Here is a 25,391-nt window from a genome sequence, read left to right on the forward strand (position 1 = left end):
TGAAGACACTGATCAAAGTCTGTAATGGTAATACAAAGCAGGTGTTTCCAACCTTACAGTCCCCCCTGTGTGTGTGTGTGTGTGTGTGTGTGTGTGTGTGTGTGTGTGTGTGTGTGTGTGTGTGTGTGTGTGTGTGTGTGTGTGTGTGTGTGTGAAGCAGCGGAAGTATTTCACATATGCGCTGTCTTTAATAAGAATAACGGACAGAGCACATTTCAACACTATTCACAGTATGTTACTAGGTATTTGGTTGAACCCAAGGTAGAGGGAGTATTGTCTGCATGTGATACCATACATAAATGCACCCAGACTGTAAACAGCATGCTTATGATTTGCTTTCACAATGGGTAGTGAGTAGAATGTGATGTGTGTCTGTCTATGTCGAGGCAGCCAATACCTTTTCGCAGTAAAGCACCTGGATATGAGATGCAAGAGTTGAAAGAGTCTTGGCAGTGTTGGAGTCTTGGAGCATGTTCAAAGCATGATTGCTATTTTTACACGAGTTACAAAATGCTGCTTTTGATTTAGACTGCACAAGAAAAAACCCAAGCAGCAAAAAAAAAAAGTTCAAACTGCACAAACCTTTTGCTATTTCTTCTAAAATCTCATTGTAATGTATTGGCTAGGCCTATTCGAAAATATAAGTGACAATGTCACAACATGTTGAAATACATTTCATTAAAGTTTACCCCTATTATTGGCAATCATTATTTCAGCTACTTTATTCGTTTTTATTTGATCTACGTGCTGTAGTATTTTGTGTTTTAAACCATTGTTTTGCCATGTTTAATTGCTAAAGTACTTGTGTGCATTTTATAATGAACGCGCTCATCGACATCAAAAGAGCAGCTGCAAGATTTACCAAATGTATACAATTATCTCACCGTTATTGTGAGGATGGTATCGCTTACATATGATTTGAAGATCTAGTATTATTGTAGCTGCTGTGCGCACTACGCAGCAAGAATCCCCATCCGGCTGAGTCAAATTACGCTTGAACGTATTTCCTCTTCTCCGTGCGTCGGGATATGAAGTTTTCCATTTTCATTCGAAGCAAATTAATACTAGATTGTGATCAGAAAGGTATTATTTCATAACCCGTCTTTGTAGCTAGATTGTTATTACAGGCACCCGTTCATTTTATATGCTCTGTTTATTTAATAGCGCTATAAGTTTTATTGTAATTCTTCTGTTGGAACTACAAATACCAAGATGAGCTGCAGTGAACGCGGGTGTGTAAACACAACTCTAGGAAACATGAAACGATCGGGTGGCAGTGAGAGCGAGAAGAGAAGAAAGGTATTCATAGCGTTATTCTCCCTTAGCTCTGGCAAATACACAGTGGACTCGTTCTCTGAGAACTTTATGTTCCAAATGCGGTGATGCTTGGGTCATTTTGAAGGCTGGAAAGCTGCAGTTGTCTATGTAGCTACACATCAGCCTGCATGATTTCTGGTTTTATTGTGGTTTCCTCTTCATTCACCTACAATGGAGCATCGCTGTTATTAACAGCTTTATCGTTACAGATAGGCCTACAGTGTTTTTGCTTTCAGTATTACAGTTTAGACATGGGTGTAGACTGTGCTACAATAAACTGATTGGATCGCCTTGAAGGCTTGAATATTGATTTAGACACGTTGCATGTTAAAAATCCCCTATATTTTAGATGTTCAATGTTTTCAAGTCAGACTCCCTCAATCATAAATAATAATCTTGCTCCATAATTGTATTGGGGGGGGGGGGGGTGAGGGTGAGTGGTTGCAGTGTGTTCTATACCGTGAGTTGGAGGAGAGCAGTTTCTGGCTCTGTGCGAGTGGTACAATTCTATTGCAGGTAATAATTCTAGGCTCATCTGAAACGGAAAGGACTATGATGGCTGCTGGATTGTCCAGGGATGCTGTTCAAAACAATGAATAGTAACGGCATTGACTGGCGTTCGTGTAAAAATAGGATTGAGAATGAAATAGTTGATCAAAGGAAAGGTGTGACATTTTGGGCATACCCAGGCTTTATATTAGGTAGCAGACCCCACTGCCGAAGAGGCCGGCTGTGATTAGGGGTGGTGTGTTCTGGTCTGGATGTACTGTGTTTGTGGGTTGTGTAATTAGATGGAGAGAAATAGAGGAAAGTAAAGGCTGTTATGTTCTCCAGACCTCCTTAGCTACCCCTACTGCTGGTCCCATGCAGACTGCTCTGCTCAGGCTCATCCAGACCTCCTTAGCTACCCCTACTGCTGGTCCCATGCAGTCTGTTATGCTCAGACTCATCCAGACCTCCTTAGCTACCCCTACTGCTGGTCCCATGCAGACTGCTCTGCTCAGACTCATCCAGACCTCCTTAGCTACCCCTACTGCTGGTCCCATGCAGACTGCTCTGCTCAGGCTCATCCAGACCTCCCTAGCTACCCCTACTGCTGGTCCCATGCAGACTGCTCTGCTCAGGTCCATCTAGACCTCCTTAGCTACCCCTACTGCTGGTCCCATGCAGACTGCTCTGCTCAGATTCATCCAGACCTCCTTAGCTACCCCTACTGCTGGTCCCATGGAGACTGCTCTGCTCAGGCTCATCCAGACATCCCTAGCTACCCCTACTGCTGGACCTATGCAGACTGCTCTGCTCAGGCTCATCCAGACCTCCCTAGCTACCCCTACTGCTGGTCCCATGTAGACTGCTCTGCTCAGGCTCATCCAGGCCTCCCTAGCTACCCCTACTGCTGGACCCATGCAGACTGCTCTGCTCAGGCTCATCCAGACCTCCTTAGCTACCCCTACTGCTGGTCCCATGCAGACTGCTCTGCTCAGGCTCATCCAGACCTCCCTAGCTACCCCTACTGCTGGTCCCATGCAGACTGCTCTGCTCAGGCTCATCCAGACCTCCCTAGCTACCCCTACTGCTGGTCCCATGCAGACTGCTCTGCTCAGACTCATCCAGACCTCCCTAGCTACCCCTACTGCTGGACCCATGCAGACTGCTCTGCTCAGGCTCATCCAGACCTCCTTAGCTACCCCTACTGCTGGGCCCATGCAGACTGCTCTGCTCAGGTTCATCCAGACCTCCCTAGCTACCCCCACTGCTGGTCCCATGCAGACTGCTCTGCTCAGTCTCATCCAGACCTCCTTAGCTACCCCTACTGCTGGTCCTATGCAGACTGATCTGCTCAGGCTCATCCAGACCTCCCTAGCTACTCATACTGCTGGTCCCATGCAGACTGCTCTGTTCAAGCTCATCCAGACCTCCTTAGCTACCCCTACTGCTGGTCCCATGCAGACTGCTCTGCTCAGGCTCATCCAGACCTCCCTAGCTACCCCTACTGCTGGTCCCATGCAGACTGCTCTGCTCAGGCTCATCCAGACCTCCCTAGCTACTCCTACTGCTGGTCCCATGCAGACTGCTCTGCTCAGGCTCATCCAGACCTCCCTAGCCACCCCTACTGCTGGTCCCATGCAGACTGCTCTGCTCAGGCTCATCCAGACCTCCCTAGCTACCCCTACTGCTGGTCCCATGCAGACTGCTCTGCTCAGACTCATCCAGACCTCCCTAGCTACCCCTACTGCTGGACCCATGCAGACTGCTCTGCTCAGGCTCATCCAGACCTCCTTAGCTACCCCTACTGCTGGGCCCATGCAGACTGCTCTGCTCAGGTTCATCCAGACCTCCCTAGCTACCCCCACTGCTGGTCCCATGCAGACTGCTCTGCTCAGTCTCATCCAGACCTCCTTAGCTACCCCTACTGCTGGTCCTATGCAGACTGATCTGCTCAGGCTCATCCAGACCTCCCTAGCTACTCATACTGCTGGTCCCATGCAGACTGCTCTGTTCAAGCTCATCCAGACCTCCTTAGCTACCCCTACTGCTGGTCCCATGCAGACTGCTCTGCTCAGGCTCATCCAGACCTCCCTAGCTACCCCTACTGCTGGTCCCATGCAGACTGCTCTGCTCAGGCTCATCCAGACCTCCCTAGCTACTCCTACTGCTGGTCCCATGCAGACTGCTCTGCTCAGGCTCATCCAGACCTCCTTAGCTACCCCTACTGCTGGTCCCATGCAGACTGCTCTGCTCAGGCTCATCCAGACCTCCTTAGCTACCCCTACTGCTGGTCCCATGCAGACTGCTCTGCTCAGGCTCATCCAGACCTCCCTAGCTACCCCTACTGCTGGTCCCATGCAGACTGCTCTGCTCAGGCTCATCCAGACCTCCCTAGCTACTCCTACTGCTGGTCCCATGCAGACTGCTCTGCTCAAGCTCATCCAGACCTCCTTAGCTACCCCTACTGCTGGTCCCATGCAGACTGCTCTGCTCAGGCTCATCCAGACCTCCTTAGCTACCCCTACTGCTGGTCCCATGCAGACTGCTCTGCTCAGGCTCATCCAGACCTCCATAGCTACCCCTACTGCTGGTCCCATGCAGACTGCTCTGCTCAGGCTCATCCAGACCTCCTTTGCTACCCCTACTGCTGGTCCCATGCAGACTGCTCTGCTCAGACTCATCCAGACCTCCCTAGCTACCCCTACTGCTGGTCCCATGCAGACTGCTCTGCTCAGACTCATCCAGTTCTCCTTAGCTACCCCTACTGCTGGGCCCATGCAGTCTGCTCAGACTCATCCAGACCTCCCTAGCTACCCCTACTGCTGGTCCCATGCAGACTGCTCTGCTCAGGCTCATCCAGACCTCCTTAGCTACCCCTACTGCTGGGCCCATGCAGACTGCTCTGCTCAGATTCATCCAGACCTCCTTAGCTACCCCTACTGCTGGTCCCATGCAGACTGCTCTGCTCAGGCTCATCCAGACCTCTTTAGCTACCCCTACTGCTGGTCCCATGCAGACTGCTCTGCTCAGGCTCATCAAGACCTCCCTAGCTACCCCTACTCCTGGTCCCATGCAGACTGCTCTGCTCAGGCTCATCCAGACCTCCCTAGCTACTCCTACTGCTGGTCCCATGCAGACTGCTCTGCTCAAGCTCATCCAGACCTCCTTAGCTACCCCTACTGCTGGTCCCATGCAGACTGCTCTGCTCAGGCTCATCCAGACCTCCTTAGCTACCCCTACTGCTGGTCCCATGCAGACTGCTCTGCTCAGGCTCATCCAGACCTCCATAGCTACCCCTACTGCTGGTCCCATGCAGACTGCTCTGCTCAGGCTCATCCAGACCTCCTTTGCTACCCCTACTGCTGGTCCCATGCAGACTGCTCTGCTCAGACTCATCCAGACCTCCCTAGCTACCCCTACTGCTGGTCCCATGCAGACTGCTCTGCTCAGACTCATCCAGTTCTCCTTAGCTACCCCTACTGCTGGGCCCATGCAGTCTGCTCAGACTCATCCAGACCTCCCTAGCTACCCCTACTGCTGGTCCCATGCAGACTGCTCTGCTCAGGCTCATCCAGACCTCCTTAGCTACCCCTACTGCTGGGCCCATGCAGACTGCTCTGCCCAGATTCATCCAGACCTCCTTAGCTACCCCTACTGCTGGTCCCATGCAGACTGCTCTGCTCAGGCTCATCCAGACCTCTTTAGCTACCCCTACTGCTGGTCCCATGCAGACTGCTCTGTTCAAGCTCATCCAGACCTCCTTAGCTACCCCTACTGCTGGTCCCATGCAGACTGCTCTGCTCAGGCTCATCCAGACCTCCCTAGCTACCCCTACTGCTGGTCCCATGCAGACTGCTCTGCTCAGGCTCATCCAGACCTCCCTAGCTACTCCTACTGCTGGTCCCATGCAGACTGCTCTGCTCAGGCTCATCCAGACCTCCTTAGCTACCCCTACTGCTGGTCCCATGCAGACTGCTCTGCTCAGGCTCATCCAGACCTCCTTAGCTACCCCTACTGCTGGTCCCATGCAGACTGCTCTGCTCAGGCTCATCCAGACCTCCCTAGCTACCCCTACTGCTGGTCCCATGCAGACTGCTCTGCTCAGGCTCATCCAGACCTCCCTAGCTACTCCTACTGCTGGTCCCATGCAGACTGCTCTGCTCAAGCTCATCCAGACCTCCTTAGCTACCCCTACTGCTGGTCCCATGCAGACTGCTCTGCTCAGGCTCATCCAGACCTCCTTAGCTACCCCTACTGCTGGTCCCATGCAGACTGCTCTGCTCAGGCTCATCCAGACCTCCATAGCTACCCCTACTGCTGGTCCCATGCAGACTGCTCTGCTCAGGCTCATCCAGACCTCCTTTGCTACCCCTACTGCTGGTCCCATGCAGACTGCTCTGCTCAGACTCATCCAGACCTCCCTAGCTACCCCTACTGCTGGTCCCATGCAGACTGCTCTGCTCAGACTCATCCAGTTCTCCTTAGCTACCCCTACTGCTGGGCCCATGCAGTCTGCTCAGACTCATCCAGACCTCCCTAGCTACCCCTACTGCTGGTCCCATGCAGACTGCTCTGCTCAGGCTCATCCAGACCTCCTTAGCTACCCCTACTGCTGGGCCCATGCAGACTGCTCTGCTCAGATTCATCCAGACCTCCTTAGCTACCCCTACTGCTGGTCCCATGCAGACTGCTCTGCTCAGGCTCATCCAGACCTCTTTAGCTACCCCTACTGCTGGTCCCATGCAGACTGCTCTGCTCAGACTCACCCAGACCTCCTTAGCTACCCCTACTGCTGGTCCCATGCAGACTGCTCTGCTCAGGCTCATCAAGACCTCCATAGCTACCCCTACTCCTGGTCCCATGCAGACTGCTCTGCTCAGACTCATCCAGACCTCCCTAGCTACCCCTACTGCTGGTCCCATGCAGACTGCTTTGCTCAGGCTCATCCAGACCTCCCTAGCTACCCCTACTGCTGGTCCCATGCAGACTGCTCTGCTCAGGCTCATCCAGACCTCCCTAGCTACCCCTACTGCTGGTCCCATGCAGACTGCTCTGCTCAGGCTCATCCAGACCTCTTTAGCTACCCCTACTGCTGGGCCCATGCAGACTGCTCTGCTCAGGCTCATCCAGACCTCCCTAGCTACCCCTACTGCTGGTCCCATGCAGACTGCTCTGCTCAGGCTCATCCAGACCTCCTTAGCTACCCCTACTGCTGGGCCCATGCAGACTGCTCTGCTCAGGCTCATCCAGACCTCCTTAGCTACCCCTACTGCTGGTCCCATGCAGACTGCTCTGCTCAGGCTCATCCAGACCTCCCTAGCTACCCCTACTGCTGGTCCCATGCAGTCTGTTATGCTCAGACTCATCCAGACCTCCTTAGCTACCCCTACTGCTGGTCCCATGCAGACTGCTCTGCTCAGACTCATCCAGACCTCCTTAGCTACCCCTACTGCTGGTCCCATGCAGACTGCTCTGCTCAGGCTCATCCAGACCTCCTTAGCTACCCCTACTGCTGGTCCCATGCAGACTGCTCTGCTCAGGCTCATCCAGACCTCCTTAGCTACCCCTACTGCTGGTCCCATGCAGACTGCTCTGCTCAGGTTCATCTAGACCTCCTTAGCTACCCCTACTGCTGGGCCCATGCAGACTGCTCTGCTCAGGCTCATCCAGACCTCCTTAGCTACCCCTACTGCTGGTCCCATGCAGACTGCTCTGCTCAGGCTCATCCCGACCTCCTTAGCTACCCCTACTGCTGGTCCCATGCAGACTGCTCTGCTCAGGTTCATCCAGACCTCCTTAGCTACCCCTACTGCTGGTCCCATGCAGACTGCTCTGCTCAGGCTCATCCAGACCTCCTTAGCTACTCCTACTGCTGGGCCCATGCAGACTGCTCTGCTCAGGCTCATCCAGACCTCCCTAGCTACCCCTACTGCTGGTCCCATGCAGACTGCTCTGCTCAGTCTCATCCAGACCTCCTTAGCTACCCCTACTGCTGGGCCCATGCAGACTGCTCTGCTCAGGCTCATCCAGACCTCCCTAGCTACCCCTACTGCTGGTCCCATGCAGACTGCTCTGCTCAGGCTCATCCAGACCTCCCTAGCTACCCCTACTGCTGGGCCCATGCAGACTGCTCTGCTCAGGCTCATCCAGACCTCCTTAGCTACCCCTACTGCTGGGCCCATGCAGACTGCTCTGCTCAGGCTCATCCAGACCTCCCTAGCTACCCCTACTGCTGGTCCCATGCAGACTGCTCTGCTCAGGCTCATCCAGACCTCTTTAGCTACCCCTACTGCTGGGCCCATGCAGACTGCTCTGCTCAGGCTCATCCAGACCTCCCTAGCTACCCCTACTGCTGGTCCCATGCAGACTGCTCTGCTCAGGCTCATCCAGACCTCCTTAGCTACCCCTACTGCTGGGCCCATGCAGACTGCTCTGCTCAGGCTCATCCAGACCTCCTTAGCTACCCCTACTGCTGGTCCCATGCAGACTGCTCTGCTCAGGCTCATCCAGACCTCCCTAGCTACCCCTACTGCTGGTCCCATGCAGTCTGTTATGCTCAGACTCATCCAGACCTCCTTAGCTACCCCTACTGCTGGTCCCATGCAGACTGCTCTGCTCAGACTCATCCAGACCTCCTTAGCTACCCCTACTGCTGGTCCCATGCAGACTGCTCTGCTCAGGCTCATCCAGACCTCCTTAGCTACCCCTACTGCTGGTCCCATGCAGACTGCTCTGCTCAGGCTCATCCAGACCTCCTTAGCTACCCCTACTGCTGGTCCCATGCAGACTGCTCTGCTCAGGTTCATCTAGACCTCCTTAGCTACCCCTACTGCTGGGCCCATGCAGACTGCTCTGCTCAGGCTCATCCAGACCTCCTTAGCTACCCCTACTGCTGGTCCCATGCAGACTGCTCTGCTCAGGCTCATCCCGACCTCCTTAGCTACCCCTACTGCTGGTCCCATGCAGACTGCTCTGCTCAGGTTCATCCAGACCTCCTTAGCTACCCCTACTGCTGGTCCCATGCAGACTGCTCTGCTCAGGCTCATCCAGACCTCCTTAGCTACTCCTACTGCTGGGCCCATGCAGACTGCTCTGCTCAGGCTCATCCAGACCTCCCTAGCTACCCCTACTGCTGGTCCCATGCAGACTGCTCTGCTCAGTCTCATCCAGACCTCCTTAGCTACCCCTACTGCTGGTCCCATGCAGACTGCTCTGCTCAGGCTCATCCAGACCTCCCTAGCTACCCCTACTGCTGGGCCCATGCAGACTGCTCTGCTCAGGCTCATCCAGACCTCCTTAGCTACTCCTACTGCTGGGCCCATGCAGACTGCTCTGCTCATGTTCATCCAGACCTGCGTTCAAATACTATTCAAAATCGTTTCAAACACTTTATCTGTGATTGAGCTTGACTGGCTTACTGGACCAATATAATAGTCCTAACACTGCAAGCCCCACCCATCTGGCACTCTAGGCAGGCTAGAGCAATCACTCAAAGTTTTTGCACAATTTCAAATAGTATTTGAGCCCAGGTCTGCTCTCTCCAAGTCAGTCAGTCCCGGCAGCTCCCAGCCTTGGCCGCGCCACAGTCTGCCATGCCACATGTGTTTGGATCATGTCTGACAGCACAGAAACTATGTAGGACGTGGTTCCTCCTGTTTGTGAAGAGCTGAGAGAGCGGCCATGATGACCAGATGAGAGCGAGAACGCTTTCCAGCTGGCCCCCAGGTGGGTGTAGGCAGCATGGAGCAGACACACACACACACACACACACACACACACACACACACACACACACACACACACACACACACACACACACACACACACACACACACACACACACACACACACACACACACACACACACACACACACACACACACACAGACACACAGACACACACACAGACACAGACCTAGCTAATGGTTCTGCTTCCTCTTTTAGACAAATAATAAAAGGATGATTGAGGAACGAGGACGGGGTATTGTAATGGTGAAATGGCTGGAAAACCACAGAACAGTTCTAAATTAGAGTATCTGCATTAATCCCAGGGACACAGTGCAGTGGTTCAGTTAATCATCATATGTAATAACTGGGGATATGGGGATATAACTGTATTCTCATAAGTGAGTGTGTTTGTAGTTAGACTCAGTCAGTGAGTTGTTTCCCCCTGTCATTTTGCTAGTTTAGTGAAGGCAAGCTATTTATCATGAAGGCCTACTGCACATAACTCCCAACCTGTTTTAAAAAGGCTGACTCTCAATTTAACCACATCCAATACAACGTGCAGGACAAAATGTCTTCCCCATGTTTCTGAGAGGAGCACTGTCTCATGTTTGTCTGTCTCATCAACTCAAAAGCCTAACTAATAGGCCTACTTGTAATATACTGTGATCAATAGCCTGTGTTTTCACTAATGTCAGCAGGTTATTGTAAAGGAAATTCATGGTTTGACACATGTCTATTATTTTAGAAATAAAGGTATATGCATTTTTATATACACGTCCTGCGTAAACAGAATATAAAGGGAATTGACCCTCAACTACTTCCTTGACGATAGCTGCTGTCTGTGATGACGTGTATAAAGTGTTGATGGAGAAAAGAAAAAGTGGAAATATATTTCAGGGGAATGTCAGGCTAAGTAATGACCACATAGGGTCAGCAGATGTTGTGCTGAGGTCCTGGCTGAGCCCAGCACATCGCTCAGATCAGCCTCATTGGTTTCCTCTGGTTGTGGCAGCTAGTGCTGTTTAGGGTATTTCATTCCTCAACACTCATTAAAATGTTTTGTGTTTCCCTTGTTAAATGAACAACTAGAGGTAAAAGCTGATTATGTGGCCACACATCCAGACATGGTTAATCAATCCCCCCCCCATAAAATGTACCCGGTGAATTAGTGTTAAGGTAACTATTTATGGCGACTAATGCCGGGTGTGCTGTCATGTCAGCTCTGGTTGTTTTAGCAGGAGGGATGTCACATTCAACACATTCAGCACCTTTCCCCTGCTCTGGCGGCCATCTCCCCCCTCTTACCCACCACTAACACACTGCTAGTTCTATTAATGAGCCAATAATGGAGAAATAGTGTTGGGAGCTGACATAAAACACGCTTAGGAATACATAGGAGCCGGGCAGATAGAGAGATAGATTTACATCCGGGCCTGGGGAAGGAGGGAGATGGAGAGAGAGATTTACATCCGGGCCTGGGGAAGGAGGCAGATAGAGAGATAGATTTACATCCGGGCCTGGGGAAGGAGGGAGATGGAGAGAGAGATTTACATCCGGGCCTGGGGAAGGAGGGAGATGGAGAGAGAGATTTACATCCGGGCCTGGGGAAGGAGGGAGATGGAAAGAGAGATTTACATCCGGGCCTGGGGAAGGAGGGAGATGGAGAGAGAGAGGACATTTCTCCACTCCTCACTGCATGGCTCTCCCTCCCTGACTCCGTCAGACCCCTCCAGCACGGCCCGGTCCGTCCGGCTGAAAAAAGGTTCCCTGGTAAAATACGTCTTTTGCTGTGGCTGATAATAGTACCATTACACTAATGGAGAGATCTGATGAAGGAACAGCCAGACATAAGGCCTGCTTTATTACCAGAGGGGGCCATTTCCTCCCTGCATTCCTAATGGCCTGAGTGTATCACCCTGTATTGATTAGGCCATCATGCTGCTAATCCAACACAGAATTACTTATCGCTGTTGAGGTGTCGATCCGGCTCCTGACTCGGCCCCCTGGAGCCCCCCGGCCCTCGGCCTCTTGTGACTGCATGGGGACCGGCACTAACCCACCGTGGAGGCTGTTTATCCAGCTGTTGATTTAGGGCCGAGCAGGGATGATGACCGGGAGGTCTTCATTGGTTGGAGGGCTGGCCAGCTCAATGTGGGTGGGGACTGCTTTGTTGAGGAAGAGGAGGGTCTGCTTACGGAGAGGAGGGAAATTAAGTCAACAGCTTTGCTCTCATTTAATTAAGGAGCAGGGAATGATCTGGTTCCTCCCTCTTTATGGCCCTGTTGGTCACTGTGGAGCAGTGAAGGGAAAGCTGAGTGATGAGCCTGCTTGGTGTTGTCCTGGGTAATTGAGCTGTGCTGTAAATAAGAGCAGGCAGCTCCATCCAGATCCTCTATCTAGTGTCATCAGCACCACTGTCTCTTCACCATGAGGGAGACAGAGAGACAGAGAGCCGGAGCCCAGTACTGCTGCTCCTGATGATGATGACGATGATGGTCTGGCCTGATTACAGTCTCATGTCCCCTCTTTCATACGTCTTAACCACTGAGAGCTAGGGCCTTCGTGCTTGAGGTGGCTGGAGATGAAATGCAGAGGATTTGTTTCAACAGTATCCTCTCCAGCCCAGTGACACAGTCAAAACAGAGCTAGGCTACATGTAGAATTGAAACAATATGTGCGTTATTGACTATGAGTATGATTGAGAATGCTGCTGATCCATGCTATTACCATTACAAATGGAAAGCAGGTCAGGCAGCACAGAACGACCTGCTCAAGGCTTGTGACCTGTCATATCCTTGTTGGCCCCTCAGTAACTTAGCCCCTCTTAACCATTAGACTCCTCAGGCAATAGAAGGTATGGCATTTCCATGTCAGCATATCGCCTCTGCCCTCCCCAACCGGGCGTCACCTCTGGCCTCAGCTAATCAAAGAGTTTACCTTCAGGGGAGCATTTATCCACTCTTCATTAGGGACCATTCCTGTAGCCATAAAGATGTATTTATGTATCTGCTGTCGCACAGGGCCGGCTAGGGAAACTAGGTATCGATCGGGATATTTAGTCATTTATTTCTGCTTGGGACATCAATATTGTGCAAACACCTGTCCATGCAAGTGGGCTTGACCTCAGCCCCAGCCTCTGTTTTTAGTCCCATTGGAGTTCAATGATATACTATTCTGAAAAGTAAATCAATGAATGAATATGAAGTTTTGTGTGTAATGTAGTGCCTGTGCGGTGGTGTGGCAGTGGGCCCAAGGCCCCGGGTAGTTCATTGATCCGATATGAGAACGATGAGGAGGGTTGATTAGTCTGTGGCTATAAGCACCCCCCTTTCTTTACCTCTTCATACCTTGTCTTAGTTATTGGAGCTTAGCCTGGATATATCTGGACTGTTTTTGTGTTGTTTACAGATCAGCTTGGTAAACCCAACCCTACAGCCTTTAAGACACATGCCTGGCAGTGGCAATGTGTCAGTGATGGAAGAGGGACTTGGGTTGCTATTGTTTTTTCCATTGTTTTTGCCAGCTACAGGGTTTCTTTCATCTCTTGGCAACAAAGAGCAAATTTATAGCACATTTTATTTGCAGTAATGGCACTGACATGGAACCAGCTATCATACCCTTTTCTGGGAGTGAGATGCACTCCTAACTGTTTCTATCTGAAATCTGGTTTCTCAGTAAGTAGTCCTACATCGCTGTCAACAGCTACACAGTGGTGCACTATATAATATGGCTCTTCATGTGTCGTGATCTAGATGTGTGTCTGCATACATGTCTCTTCTCTTATCCTTACCCCCTTTTATAGTGGTCTGCTTTAAATGTAGGACAATTTAAAGGTTCATGATGTCTACATTTGGTTTGCATCTGGGAGGATATCAACTTTTACAGCCCGGCCTGGCTGCTCTCTCTGTGGTGTCTCAGGTCCCATGTCTACAGCCGCCCCTAGCTGCCAGGGCCAGGGCCCACAGACATGTATGTGTTTAAGAGCATCTGTGATCCTACTAAACATCCAGAGGGAAAACCCAGCATAAGTATTTATCCCAAATGCCACCCTATTCCCTATATATTGCACTACTTTTGGCCAGGGCCCTGATAAAAAGTAGTGCGCTATGTATGTAATAGGGTGCCATTTTGGATGTACTCTGGGATATAGCCTACGTTCCTCTCCTGATGTTAGCCATCACAGCAGCCATATGATAGATGACACTTTACACAGCATGTCCATCCACATGGTTTGGCTAAAGGGCTTGGGTTTTAGTGTATGTTGAAAACACTAAGGATGAACATATAACGGGATGCTATGTTCAACTCATCCGGCAGATGAACAAAGATTTAGTGTCTTCTACATAGTTACTTTATTCATACTTTATTACAATTGACAAATGGTACATTTATTCAGGATTTTCTTTGATGTAATACCTAACTGGATTGTCAGCAGAAATCGGCCTAGTTGCTCAGTTTTAGAAGTAAAATGTACCACCAGTCCCAGGTTTTGTTGTGAGCAGGCTGTTAGCTTGTGAGCTGTGGGCGACCCTCTCTGTTGACAGATCCCATGTCATCATCAGCTCTACCTAGCAGTTCATATTAGCATTGGCATATTATTGCTGATGTCTGCGTATTTTCCCAAACAAGCTGCTGTGACAATGGATCATCTCAGCTGTCAGAGTCAATGACTTTATGGTCAGTGTGACCCAGAGTTCATCAGTCACACAGAGCCCTATCACCGGTGATATACATGGAATAATCAATCTGATCAATAGGTGGTGTGTGTGTGGCTGTGGTGGGGCCGTACTAAATAAACATGGGAATGATCCACTCACCTCAGACAGAGGGGACTCAGGGGGGTTCATTAGCCACTCAAGGCTTCAATCTAGGGAGGTCATTATTTTCATTTGAATTTGTACGTATGTGTGGAGGGGGGGGACACACACTGTAGAGATAGACAGAGACTAACGATGGGAGAGGACGAGAAGACTGTTGCAGCAGTCCTCTAATTTAATCTAATTTTCCTAATAAGGCCATCTGTCACAAGGACAGTGACTAGACAACACTTAAGGTGCAGTCTCTTCTTTCAAGGCTGTCTTTGGCGTTCATCATGTAGGTTAACTTTCTTTTGCTCTTGGTCCTAAAGCAGTAAAGCTAGCCTACCTATTGTAGCTCTCAGAAGGCCTGCTCTCCCTATGAATCCACCTGCTCCATTTATATTACAGGGCTGGTGGTGTTGCTGTTTATTTGTGAATTTATTTTCCTTTGTAATGACTCACCTTTCCAAACAAGCTGAGCTACCTAGCAGTTAGCTAACGTTAGACTTGGCCAACATCTGCTTCTGATGACTGCTTCAATAGCCTCCATTCACAAAAACTGCAGGAGGCCACTTTCATAAGGCCCTGTAAATAGTAACTGTTAATTTGTACATCATAAGATATTTTCCATAAATGTGTGTAATGAAAGTACCTGGCATGTAGTACTGTAGTACCCTGCCCAGGGGAGACTGAGGGGGGAGAAGGATGGTAGTGCCCCCCTGCCCCATCACTGGAGCCAAGTGTAACCTAGCCAGCTGGAGTGCCTTGCCTCTACCTTGCCTTACCCACCAACCACCACTCATAAAATACCTTTCTCTGCCTGAAGTCAGATATTACAGGGATTATTTCATTTTAAAATAAGCCAAGACCATTTAATGGATAATTTCTTTGGATATTCCATGATACCTGTTGATGCCAGCCAGGTAGCCTCTTCATCTTTCAGTGATTCTCAGCCTGTGTTTTTGTTCATGGGCCCAGCTAACTTTAGTCATGCGTATGCTATGTTAGAGAAGGGGTCACCAGTTTAATTGGCATGCTGTCAGGCAGGCGTTGCCTTCTGTGGTGCCGCCACTCTGTTTTAGAGGGGCTGAGTTCTGTGTGTGTACTGTGTGTGTACTGTGTGTGTTCTGTGTGGGGTAGTGATGGTAATAGGGGTGAGGAGGAGGGGTGTTGTCAGGACTCAGAGAGCATTCCTTCTTTGCATGTTCTCCATGAGACAGGCGCTCCTCAGCGTGCGCTGGTGCATGACAGTTGCCTTTCATTGCTGTCTTCTCTGCGCTTAACCTCTGACCAGAACCCCCCTCAATCTTCTCTCCGCCCCCCACGCTCACTCTAACGTGCAGCGTTCTTGGCCCATTCTGAGTGACAGACTTTGGTGCGAGCGGATGGCGAGGAGGTGCCATGTGTGTGTGTGTGTGTGTGTGTGTGTGTGTGTGTGTGTGTGTGTGTGTGTGTGTGCGCGGTGGTACTTGTCATAAGTCCACCACTGTCAGGCCCACCACTGCCTAGCTGCTTGCCTGCCTCTCCATCTAGGTACCATCACATCACCAACCAGCCAGACCTCAACCTTTTGTTCAACAGTCCATAATTCTTCCCACCGGTGCTGTCAACCACATGATCATACGTGCATAAAGAAGAGAGCCCCCTGACGGCATCTCATCCCCCTCTCCTATCTTCTTCTCCTCTCTTCCCATCATAATATAGGCAGATTTCCCTTCCTCTCCTGTTCCTGTCTCTGTGTATTCAGATGAGGCTGACTGGGGGGCAGCAGGTCAGATCCACTTGCCTGGGTAAGGGCCTGAAGTCAGGCTTGTCTCCTGTGAGATGGAGAGAGAGGGAGGTGGGAGGTGGAGGGAGAGAGGTTGTGTCACTGCTGTTTTGGGCTGTGTGTGTGCGTGTGTGTGTGTGCATTTATCAAGGCAGCTAGGGGTGTGTTCAGTTGTCAGCCCTAGTGTCATGCGTGCCCTGGCCCTGTAATGTTGAGGGCAGCCACTGTCATTTGTCTCAGGACTGCTGAAGTGGAGGAGTCACAGGCGTACAGCCTAAACACTGAGGCTCAGCACTGGCTGAGATGCCATCTATTAGCCTTGTATTCTGCCACGATAGTCTTACCATTTTATTTGTGGTTTGATCAGTTATGTTGCTGTTTGTTCTTGATAATCTGTGGAGTTTTTGGTTAGATTAGTCCTCTTCTGTCGCTCATCAGTTTAGTCTAGTTCTCTTTGTATTCTGCCCATTTGCTCTCAAAGCAAGCTTCAGCAAAAAAACTCCTATTCCTATCTCAATAAACAACTGTTTCTACAAGTTTACGTGCTTGTGTGTGTGTGTGTGTGTGTGTGTTTGGCCTACTTGTGTGAGTGACAGTGGCACCCATTCCGTATGTAAAAATGTGATACAAAGCTTTGCAAAGTTGTTGTTTCCAGGATCACCAGTAAAGCACATCATATGACTGGGAGTGTTATCCACCAACACACACAGAGAGAGGCTCTTTGTGATGTGAGTGGACCTTCTTAAACACATTGTCATATAGAACGGTAGGGATGGACTGGGATGTAAATGCAGTGACAGTCTAGTGTCATGCTTGACTGATGCCGCGTATGGATTGTATTAATCTAAGTGACTGATTCTCCAGCATGCGACGGCTACCCTGTCCCTAACTCCTCAGGAACAGACAGCCTCTGTCGAGTTATCGCTATTTGTAAGTCCTTCCACTGCACTGGGATGACAATAGGGATTAGTGCCAAGGTTCTTTAAACTGTTTTTGGGGGGGGGGGGGGGGGGGGAACGCTTTCTTATCAGTGGCTACAGGATGCTGCTGCAAACACTTTTCCTTGACTGTCAATTAAAGAAGGGATCATTCACTTCAAGGGTATAAATGTTCTAACACTGGTATTAGGATGGGAAGCTAAGTCTCTGACAGATGTTCTAACTTTAATTCTCTGCTTGTTTTTGTGTCCTTTAATTAATTTATGTATCGTTCTATTCAGAGGTTTTAGATTTTTTTTATTTGTGGTAATCTCCGTTGCCATGGTAGTTACAAAGACGGATTCCGGCTTGTCACTCTGCAGTGTTCTTAGGAGGTTCAATCGGCTAATGTATTCAATATCAACATAAATAAAAGGTAAACAGTATCTAATGGTGTGTGTGTTCCTATACCAACTCCACTGCCTGCTGTCTTCTCTCATTCTGGAGGGGAGGAGGGGAGGTGTCTGTCTCTGATTTGGTGCTTTTAAAGAAAGAGAGACACTATTGAAAGTGTTTGCAGAAACCAAAAAGGGGTGCAGCTTGTAGGCTTATCTCAGGTTTTTTGGGTAAACAACAGAAACTAGTTTACTACTTGAGTGTTTAGCTGGAGTATGTGGTTGTTCTAGTGATCAGGTGTGTTAGTGTGTATAGTGCTGACGGTGGTGAAGAGAAGTCCCTGTGTTGTATAGCAGAGACCTGGAGCTGTCTGTCACCAGGGGACTCCTCACTATGGGCAGCCGGAGAGAGATGGAGAATGCTGCTAATGGGCAAACGCTCTCCCGTCTCCCCCCTCTCTCTCCCTCTGACAGCTCCTTCCTTTTGTTGTCCCTGCTCCTTCCCTCTGTCCCCCTCCTCCCCCCTCATCTCTCTCTCTCTGCCGGGGATTTGTGACAAGTTTTAGCAGACTGATCAAACGCGGCGGTGACACCTGATTAGGATATGGAGCATGTTTACAGTAGCGCGTGCCGAGCGAGGACCCCCAGACAACAAGGGAGACTGACTTCAACCCTAACTAATTAAATCTCCACCTGGGATGCCATCTGTGACAGCCAGCGATGTAGCCATGCCTCCACTGACTGACTGGAGACTCATGGTTGTTGTATTTATTCATGTCATTCCATACTTCACCGTGACATTTATGGAGACGGACACCATTTTATGGTGTGTCTGTGTCTGTGTGTGTGTGTGTGTGTGTGTAGTGGGATGTTGTGGTGGTTTATTTCACCATCATAGTGGTGTTGGTGATGACTAGCAGTTTCTCCTACATCTCTAGGTGGCAATGTTGAGCAGTGGTTAGAGAGGTGGACTTCTCTCCGACCTCACACTACATAGAACAACACTCTGGTTGTGTCCCAAATGGCACCCTATAGTGCACTACTTTTGACCAGGGCCCATAGAGCTCTGGTCAGAGGTAGTGCACTACTTAGGAAGTCGGGGGTTCCGTTTGGTGGGTTGTTTTGGTTGGTTAGAGTGAATATACTGGACTCCGTTCCCTGGCTGTTTCACTTTAGTGGTTGGAATGGCTGTTATCTTTTAGTAAGTTATTTTACTCAGACCCTGTTTAGGGACTGCTGAGTATATTGTGACCACATTGCAAAAAAATTAAATGTTGTGTGTGTGTGTGCCTTGGCTCACCAGACCAATGTCTATATATTTGTGTGTATCTAAATCAGTGTTAGTGTAAAGGCCATATCCAGATGGTGAGTGGTACATCAGTCACCTAGTAGCAGCAGAGACGGGCCTGTAATTTGTGGCTTTCTCTCCCCCTTCCCCCTCTCTCCCCTCTTTGCCCCAACCTCTCTCTCCCACTCCTCTCTCCCCCACCCAATTGGACCTGACTGGACTGCTGGTCATGCTGTATTACATAGGTTAGATGAAGTAATTATTTCTAGGCCAGTGACTACAAGATAGATTAATAGTTTTTGAAGCGGCCATAATGGAGGTCTGACCCTGGGGGACATCAGCATTATTTCAGGCTCACCTCCACTCTCATCTCTCTCACCTCCCGGCACGGGCAGGGCTGTGATTTATACCTCCACTAATGGTGGGAGGGGATGGCCCTTAGCTACTAAACACAGCCATAGACACATCTGTTTCTCCATCACAACAAACACAGCGTCGCAGCCAGGACCAACAGCAGGGCTAGAAACAATGACCATACTACATGAGGTTGAATTAACTTGTAACCTTTGGATAACCTAAAATCATAACCGTTGCAAATTGACTTGCACGTTCTTGCAAAGTAGGTTAGTGGTATTGGGTCCCTAGTCTAATTTTTGGCATTGGTGGCAGTAGATCTTTCTTAGCGTTGACCGTGTTGGACTGTGCCATAGGTAGCTAGGCCTGTGACAGAGCTGTCTCAGTCCAGATGGGTCCTCCTGTCTGGGCTGTTTTCTGGGGCAGACCCCCTCTCCTCTGGAGCCTGGAGGACCGTCACTTGACTGGACGAGCCACATGGTTTTCACTAGGTGGCACTTGGACATCACCATATGGGATGCTCGCTCGCTCGCCGCCACCCCTCCCTCCCTCCCTCCCTCCTTCCCTCCCCTCTGTGCTAAGTACACTTCAGATGTCAAGAGTGTTTTATTTGGATTGGAGGAGGCCAGTGTGTAATGTATTCACCTCCATCTCTGCCAGATGTTAAATGCCCCAGAACATGATCTGCTCAGGCTCCGCCCTGTTAACCTTTCTGATTGGTTCTAATAATTAGCAGGAGTGTGAACAGTAACCACGGCGATATCTCCCTCTTCCCTCAGACCAGTGTGGGTGGGGGACGTTGGGAACAGCCAACATCTTCTAGTACGTGACCGAGTCCCATTTTACTTTCTGTCTCAGGCTAGGCTAAATGAGTTGGGTCTGACCCACACAGCTCATCAAAACCAACCATTCACCTGGAGCTCATCAGAACCAACCATTTACCTGGAGCTTATCAGTAATATTCAGTACCACCATTGCTTTCTTTTCTACTGGCTTCATATTAACCCTCCAGTCCACTTAAAGCCATGCATGCAGTAGACTGTCCCCTCAGGGTTTGGAAACGTCCGGTCTGTTAATCTGTCACCATCCAGGCTACTAGGAAGAGTGTAAAGAGGATTAAAACATTCAATTCCTGGTAGAATATTATCCTTGGTTCACAATGAGTGAAGGAAGGAACGTAAATAAACAGTGAATAGGAATGGATGGGATGGCTTGAGAAGAAAACTAAAATACATTCCCAAATAAAATCTGTCCGGTAATTCAATAGCAATCTGAGTCTTAATCGTAAAGTTGAGACACATAGGTTAGATTTGTTCTCTTGTAGTGATTCAGTAACAACACTGAATCACTTCCTAAGCGTTCTTGTCTGTTCCTTTAGTCTCAGATATTAGTAACATACTGTTCCTGTACATAGTGGTTAGTAAAGGAAATAGAAAGGAAACTTGTTTCTCACTAAATGGATTCTAGCTAATACAATGCCATTTCAGATGTCACAATCAGCCCTGTTTTACCCGGATTTAGCCCTAGTCTCCATCTGGATTGTAAATCATCTTTATCCCCAGTGAAGCTGCAGACAGGCAGCAGATCATCTAGACTCGATCCTTAAGGACAGGGAAGGGGACTAGCTGCCATCTGAAGGGGTTGATCAGCTTGTGCTGGTAACACTGTGGATGGAACACAGAGCTGGCTCTTTACTCTGTCGTACACTGTTTTCTGGATTAGCAACACAAGCCACTTCCACTGTGATCAGTCACTCACACACACAGACACTCGGAATGACTGCAATCCTCTCAACATCGCCCATCTGTTTCACTCACTGTATCAGAATTAGGACAATTATTGACAGCGAACTAGAATAAGTAGTCTTGCTATTTGCTCTATTATGGTTTAGATATTGTCCATAATAAAGCTATGAACACATTGTATTGTCTTAACTGTAGGAGAGTGTTCAGGTAGCTTACTGACCAATTCCCTGAGCAGGCCCATGCCCCGTGGCTGACTTCTGTTGTCCTGTGTCCTGTTAAGGAGCTACATTGTGTGACCAGTGGGCCACGCTGCTACATTCCACAGCAGAGATGTTTCTCTAACTGTTATTGAACTGTTTATTGTCAGAGATCTGCAGTCTCTCTGTCTGAGAACAAAACATCCAATTCAGGTGTGACCAGAACAGACAGACCAGACCAGACCAGACCGTCCTCCAGGGGGAGGGAGCAGGAGGCTGAGTCCTGGCTGGCTGGGCCCCAGAAGCGGGACACCCTCTGGGGCAGAGTATTTAACGCTCCACCTGCTTATCGATCCTGTCCTCCAGGCCGAGTGATGGGCGCGTGAGCGGACACAGGGGAGGGGGCAGAGGGGGGCATGGCAGACCCCAGCCTCAGCCCGCGGTATCCCAGCCCGGCTTGGGTCTGTCCTTGACACTGCCCGTGGGACAGGCCTGGAGGACGCCTTGGCCCCGCTTCTAGCCCTCAGTCTCCCCCGGGCCGCCTGCACTTTGCAGAGCCATATTGATTTTGTTGCGGGCCAGAGAAGTGTGGCTGGCTAGCTAGAGAGGGAGAGAGACAGAGGGAGGAAAGAGACGTGGAGAGAGAGAGACGTGGAGAGAGAGAGAGACGTGGAGAGAGAGAGAGACGTGGAGAGAGAGAGAGACGTGGAGAGAGAGAGAGACGTGGAGAGAGAGAGAGACGTGGAGAGAGAGAGAGACGTGGAGAGAGAGAGAGACGTGGAGAGAGAGAGAGACACGGAGAGAGAGACACGGAGAGAGAGAGACATCTCTAAAGCACTGACTTCTCCTTGACTGCACCTCAGGACGCGACAAGGCTGTCAGAACAACTTGATGGCCTCAGCGCACCCTGCTGAAAACTGCTAATCACAGTCTTTCAATCAATGCTCTCCTCCCCCTCCCTCCGTCCCTCACCCCCCCCCCCCCCCCCCCCCCCCCTTCCCTCACCTCTCCCCCAACAAATTGGCCTGTGTCTGAATCTGAATACCTAGGGAATGTGTGTCAGTGTTAAAATGGTCCATTCTGCCTGGAAAACAGCTGACCTCATGAAACCATGTTGTCATTTGAAGGTGAAAACTAAAAAGCTTTCTCTATCGACATAATCCTGATAGAAGTGTTATGGCCTGCCCACAAAATAACAATTAAAGCCAAAGTGGCTAACACCCTTTTCTGCTTATGTAAGGCAGGGCCAAGCTCTTAAATATCTGCTCTGTTCTGCTCTGGTCTCCTCTCTCTTGCTCTCTCGCTCTCTCGCTCTCATTCTCCTCTCCAGATTTGACACCTTGGCTAAAGGTCATGGAAACATCTTTTTCTCCTTCCAGGTGTAGATGAGTGTGAAATAGATGTCGACACCGTGGACACATTGAAAAGCACTTAAATGGACAGGCCTTGTATGTGCCAAGATGTCAGTGTCTAGGCTTACCCCAGGTGTATGTGTAAATACTTTGGGGTGATTAATCTTTCTCTCTTTTGCTTTCTCCTAACGCCTGACAGGGTTACACCTGCCCGTGGCTGTGTCTCAGATTGAGTTTAACACTGTGAGAGAGAGACAGAGAGAACACAGAGGGCTAATTGAATGGCTGTTTAAGCTACTTGACTGTCTTCCATAAAGTACTTGTCATTGTGTGTGTGGGTGTGTATACATTTCTGAACATCAACCAGGATGATTGTCTATAGTACTATGTGCTTTGGGTGTGTGTGTGTGTGTGTGTGTGTGTTTAAATAATGATCGTTGGTGATCACCCTGCTTGCGGTGCTGGTAATGTTCTTAGATCCGTGTTCTAAACAGGGTGTGAAAGGTCTGCCCGGGCCCAGCTCCATGCAGCATCACACCGGTCCTTTAAATGACTTGGTCCCAGTGTGTTCAGTTAGATGGATGGACACATTTTAATATGAATGAATCCACCTCCCTCTGACCTGCCGCTAAGTGAAGTGAATAATGTCCCCCTTCAGCCACAAACAACAATTAGTGAGGGAGAGCGGCAACGAGGGCTAGGTGGCCATTTTTCAACACCTACCTGAATGGATCTGTACTGAAAATATCTACTCAGGGCAGGAAGAGCCTGCTGTTTCTCGTTGCACTGTGTGTGTGTGTGTGTGTGTGTGTGTGTGTGTGTGTGTGTGTGTGTGTGTGTGTGTGTGTGTGTGTGTGTGTGTGTGTGTGTGTGTGTGTGTGTGTGTGTGTGTGTGTGTGTGTGAGAGAGAGAGAGACTACTGAGTTGAGCTGCTGAGGGAGTACACAGATGAAGATACATGTTGGTGATCAGCGTTTCCTCTTGGGCAGGAGAAGCATTGAGGATCATCATATTCTACTGGAGCTGTGTACTATTGCAATACCTTTTGACATATTCAATTGAAAAACTATATTTGACTCCTACTATTTACTACATGAGCAGTGACCACCTGATCTGATCAGGATGTAACCAGCTAGTCCTCCAACCAGACAGATGAATATGCATCCCCACCTCCTGGTCCAGTGTGTGGGTGTGGGGTTACACATTATTACTGCCCTGTGTGGCCTGGTTCTCAGGTCACTCTACAGATGTTTCAATCAGTTAACCATTTATTACACTGTTCAGTCACTTATCACTTACCTCCCATCCACCTCCATAACCATTACAGTGAACGCTGACCAGTGTGTGGGATTCTGAGAATGCATTATGCCACGATTTGTCGGAAACAAAATGTCAAAAGGCAGTTAAAGTTTTGCTTTTCTTTCAATGGATAGTGCTTATTATGTCCCGGGGCCTAAATGTCAGTTAACATAACCATGTAGCCTGGGGGGGGAGGGAGGGACAGTGTCAGTGTGCAAGGAAGTGTGTGTGATGGATTGTGTGTGTGTGATGGTACCTAGGTGCTGTGTGCTCTCACCGTGGTTCGTGGCAGTCAGAGACATGCCCTGTGTATGAGGTAACTACGTGCTGTTAGTCACCTAGGCAGGGTGAGGCGGAGGGAGTCCAGGGGCCTGCGGGGTGGAGGTCCTGGGGGCTGGGGGGTGGAGGTCCTGGGGGCTGGGGGGTGGAGGTCCTTGGGGAGGAGGTCCAGGGGGCTGGGGCATGGAGGGACTGGGGGGTGGAGGTCCAGGTGGCTGGGTCGTGGAGGGCCTGGGGGGTGGAGGTCCCAGGGGGCTTGGGCATGGAGGACGTGGAGGGTGGAGGTCCTGGGGGGTGGAGGTCCAGGGGGCTGGGGTGTGGAGGTCCTAGGGCACGGAGGTCCTGGGGGCTGGGGGGGTGGAGGTCCAGGGGGCTGGGTCGTGGAGGGCCTAGGGGGTGGAGGTCCCAGGGGGCTTGGGCATGGAGGACCTGAGGGGTGGAGGTCCGGAGGGCGGAGGTCCGAGGGCTGCCCGCTCCTTACTCCTCACAGCAGGCTTGTTGCCTCGTCCGTTTGGTCTCTCTCTTCACCCCTCGCCTCCCCCGGTCCAATGTGGGCACTCCCGGGCCTTCCTGCCATCCTCCTTTGCCACTGGCTGCCCCCACACCCACTCCCCACATTCTGCGACGGTATGCCAAAATGAAAATGGGGTGGACGCGCGTTTGATGTTTTCGCCTGTCTCCCTGTTTGAAGCTGATGTTCTACAGGAGACTTGTCAAAATACCTGATTCACCGTCACTTTTGCAGGATGAGACCATTTTCTGAAATCGGTGTCACACAAGTACCAATTGTTTGCTTCCTAAACAAAGCGCTCTATTAGGCAGCTAACTCTCAATGCGTCATCGTGGGGATGAGAGGGGCTGGGGTTGGCTGTCAAGGTTTAAACTCCCAGGGCTCTCAGTAGAACGACATCTACTGGTTGGAGGTCTGGTTCCACCTACACCCTGACTTTGGTTCTGATTGTTACAGCATAGCAACCCGAGTCAAAGGCAGTCCATTGGGACCCAGGGTTCCTCAGGGTTATGCTGGATCCATGGGGGTAGTCCTCAGACAAACCTCCCTCACAGGAAACGTGCTCTTCTCCACCACCACCACCAATTTTGATCTAGAAAAGTTATTTTGAGCCATAATGATCTAAGCACTGGACATGAATCGACTCATTAAAGTGTCAAAAATCTAAAATAGCAGCCGTTTGATTTCCCTCTTGTGTCCAGATCTGAGAGAACAGACCCCTATTTATGTGATAAACAGTCTGGCCAAGGGGATTTGAATCCCGTCAACAGAGAGAGATTAGGAGCAGCATCAGATATATCACTCAGAACAGACGACTGGCATAGTTACAGTAAATCATCCATGTCATTGTTTTTATGGGATTGATAATCTGGTTTCTTATGCTGGGTGGAAAAGCAGCATCTCTCTCTGACAGAGAGACTGCTCTGATATACAGGGAGATGAGAGGAGAGAAG

The 25,391-nt window shown here is 50.1% G+C and overlaps 1 protein-coding gene across 3 annotated transcripts in view; it reads left to right on the plus strand.

The window, feature by feature from the left end:
• Positions 1-1,195: 1,195 nt before the first annotated feature.
• LOC129854474 (alpha-ketoglutarate-dependent dioxygenase FTO-like) overlaps positions 1,196-25,391 on the plus strand; it is a 180,939-nt gene continuing 156,743 nt past the window's right edge. For 2 of the 3 annotated variants that reach the window (XM_055921550.1, XM_055921552.1), the window contains exon 1: positions 1,196-1,299. In XM_055921550.1, coding sequence (XP_055777525.1) covers positions 1,213-1,299 — 87 coding nt within the window. In that variant the 5' untranslated portion in view covers positions 1,196-1,212. The remainder of the gene's footprint in view (positions 1,300-25,391) is intronic. The other variant, XM_055921553.1, reaches the window with a different exon arrangement.

This window comes from Salvelinus fontinalis, chromosome 4 (assembly GCF_029448725.1).
Source record: "Salvelinus fontinalis isolate EN_2023a chromosome 4, ASM2944872v1, whole genome shotgun sequence".
In the NCBI taxonomy this organism is placed as follows: Eukaryota; Metazoa; Chordata; class Actinopteri; order Salmoniformes; family Salmonidae; genus Salvelinus; species Salvelinus fontinalis.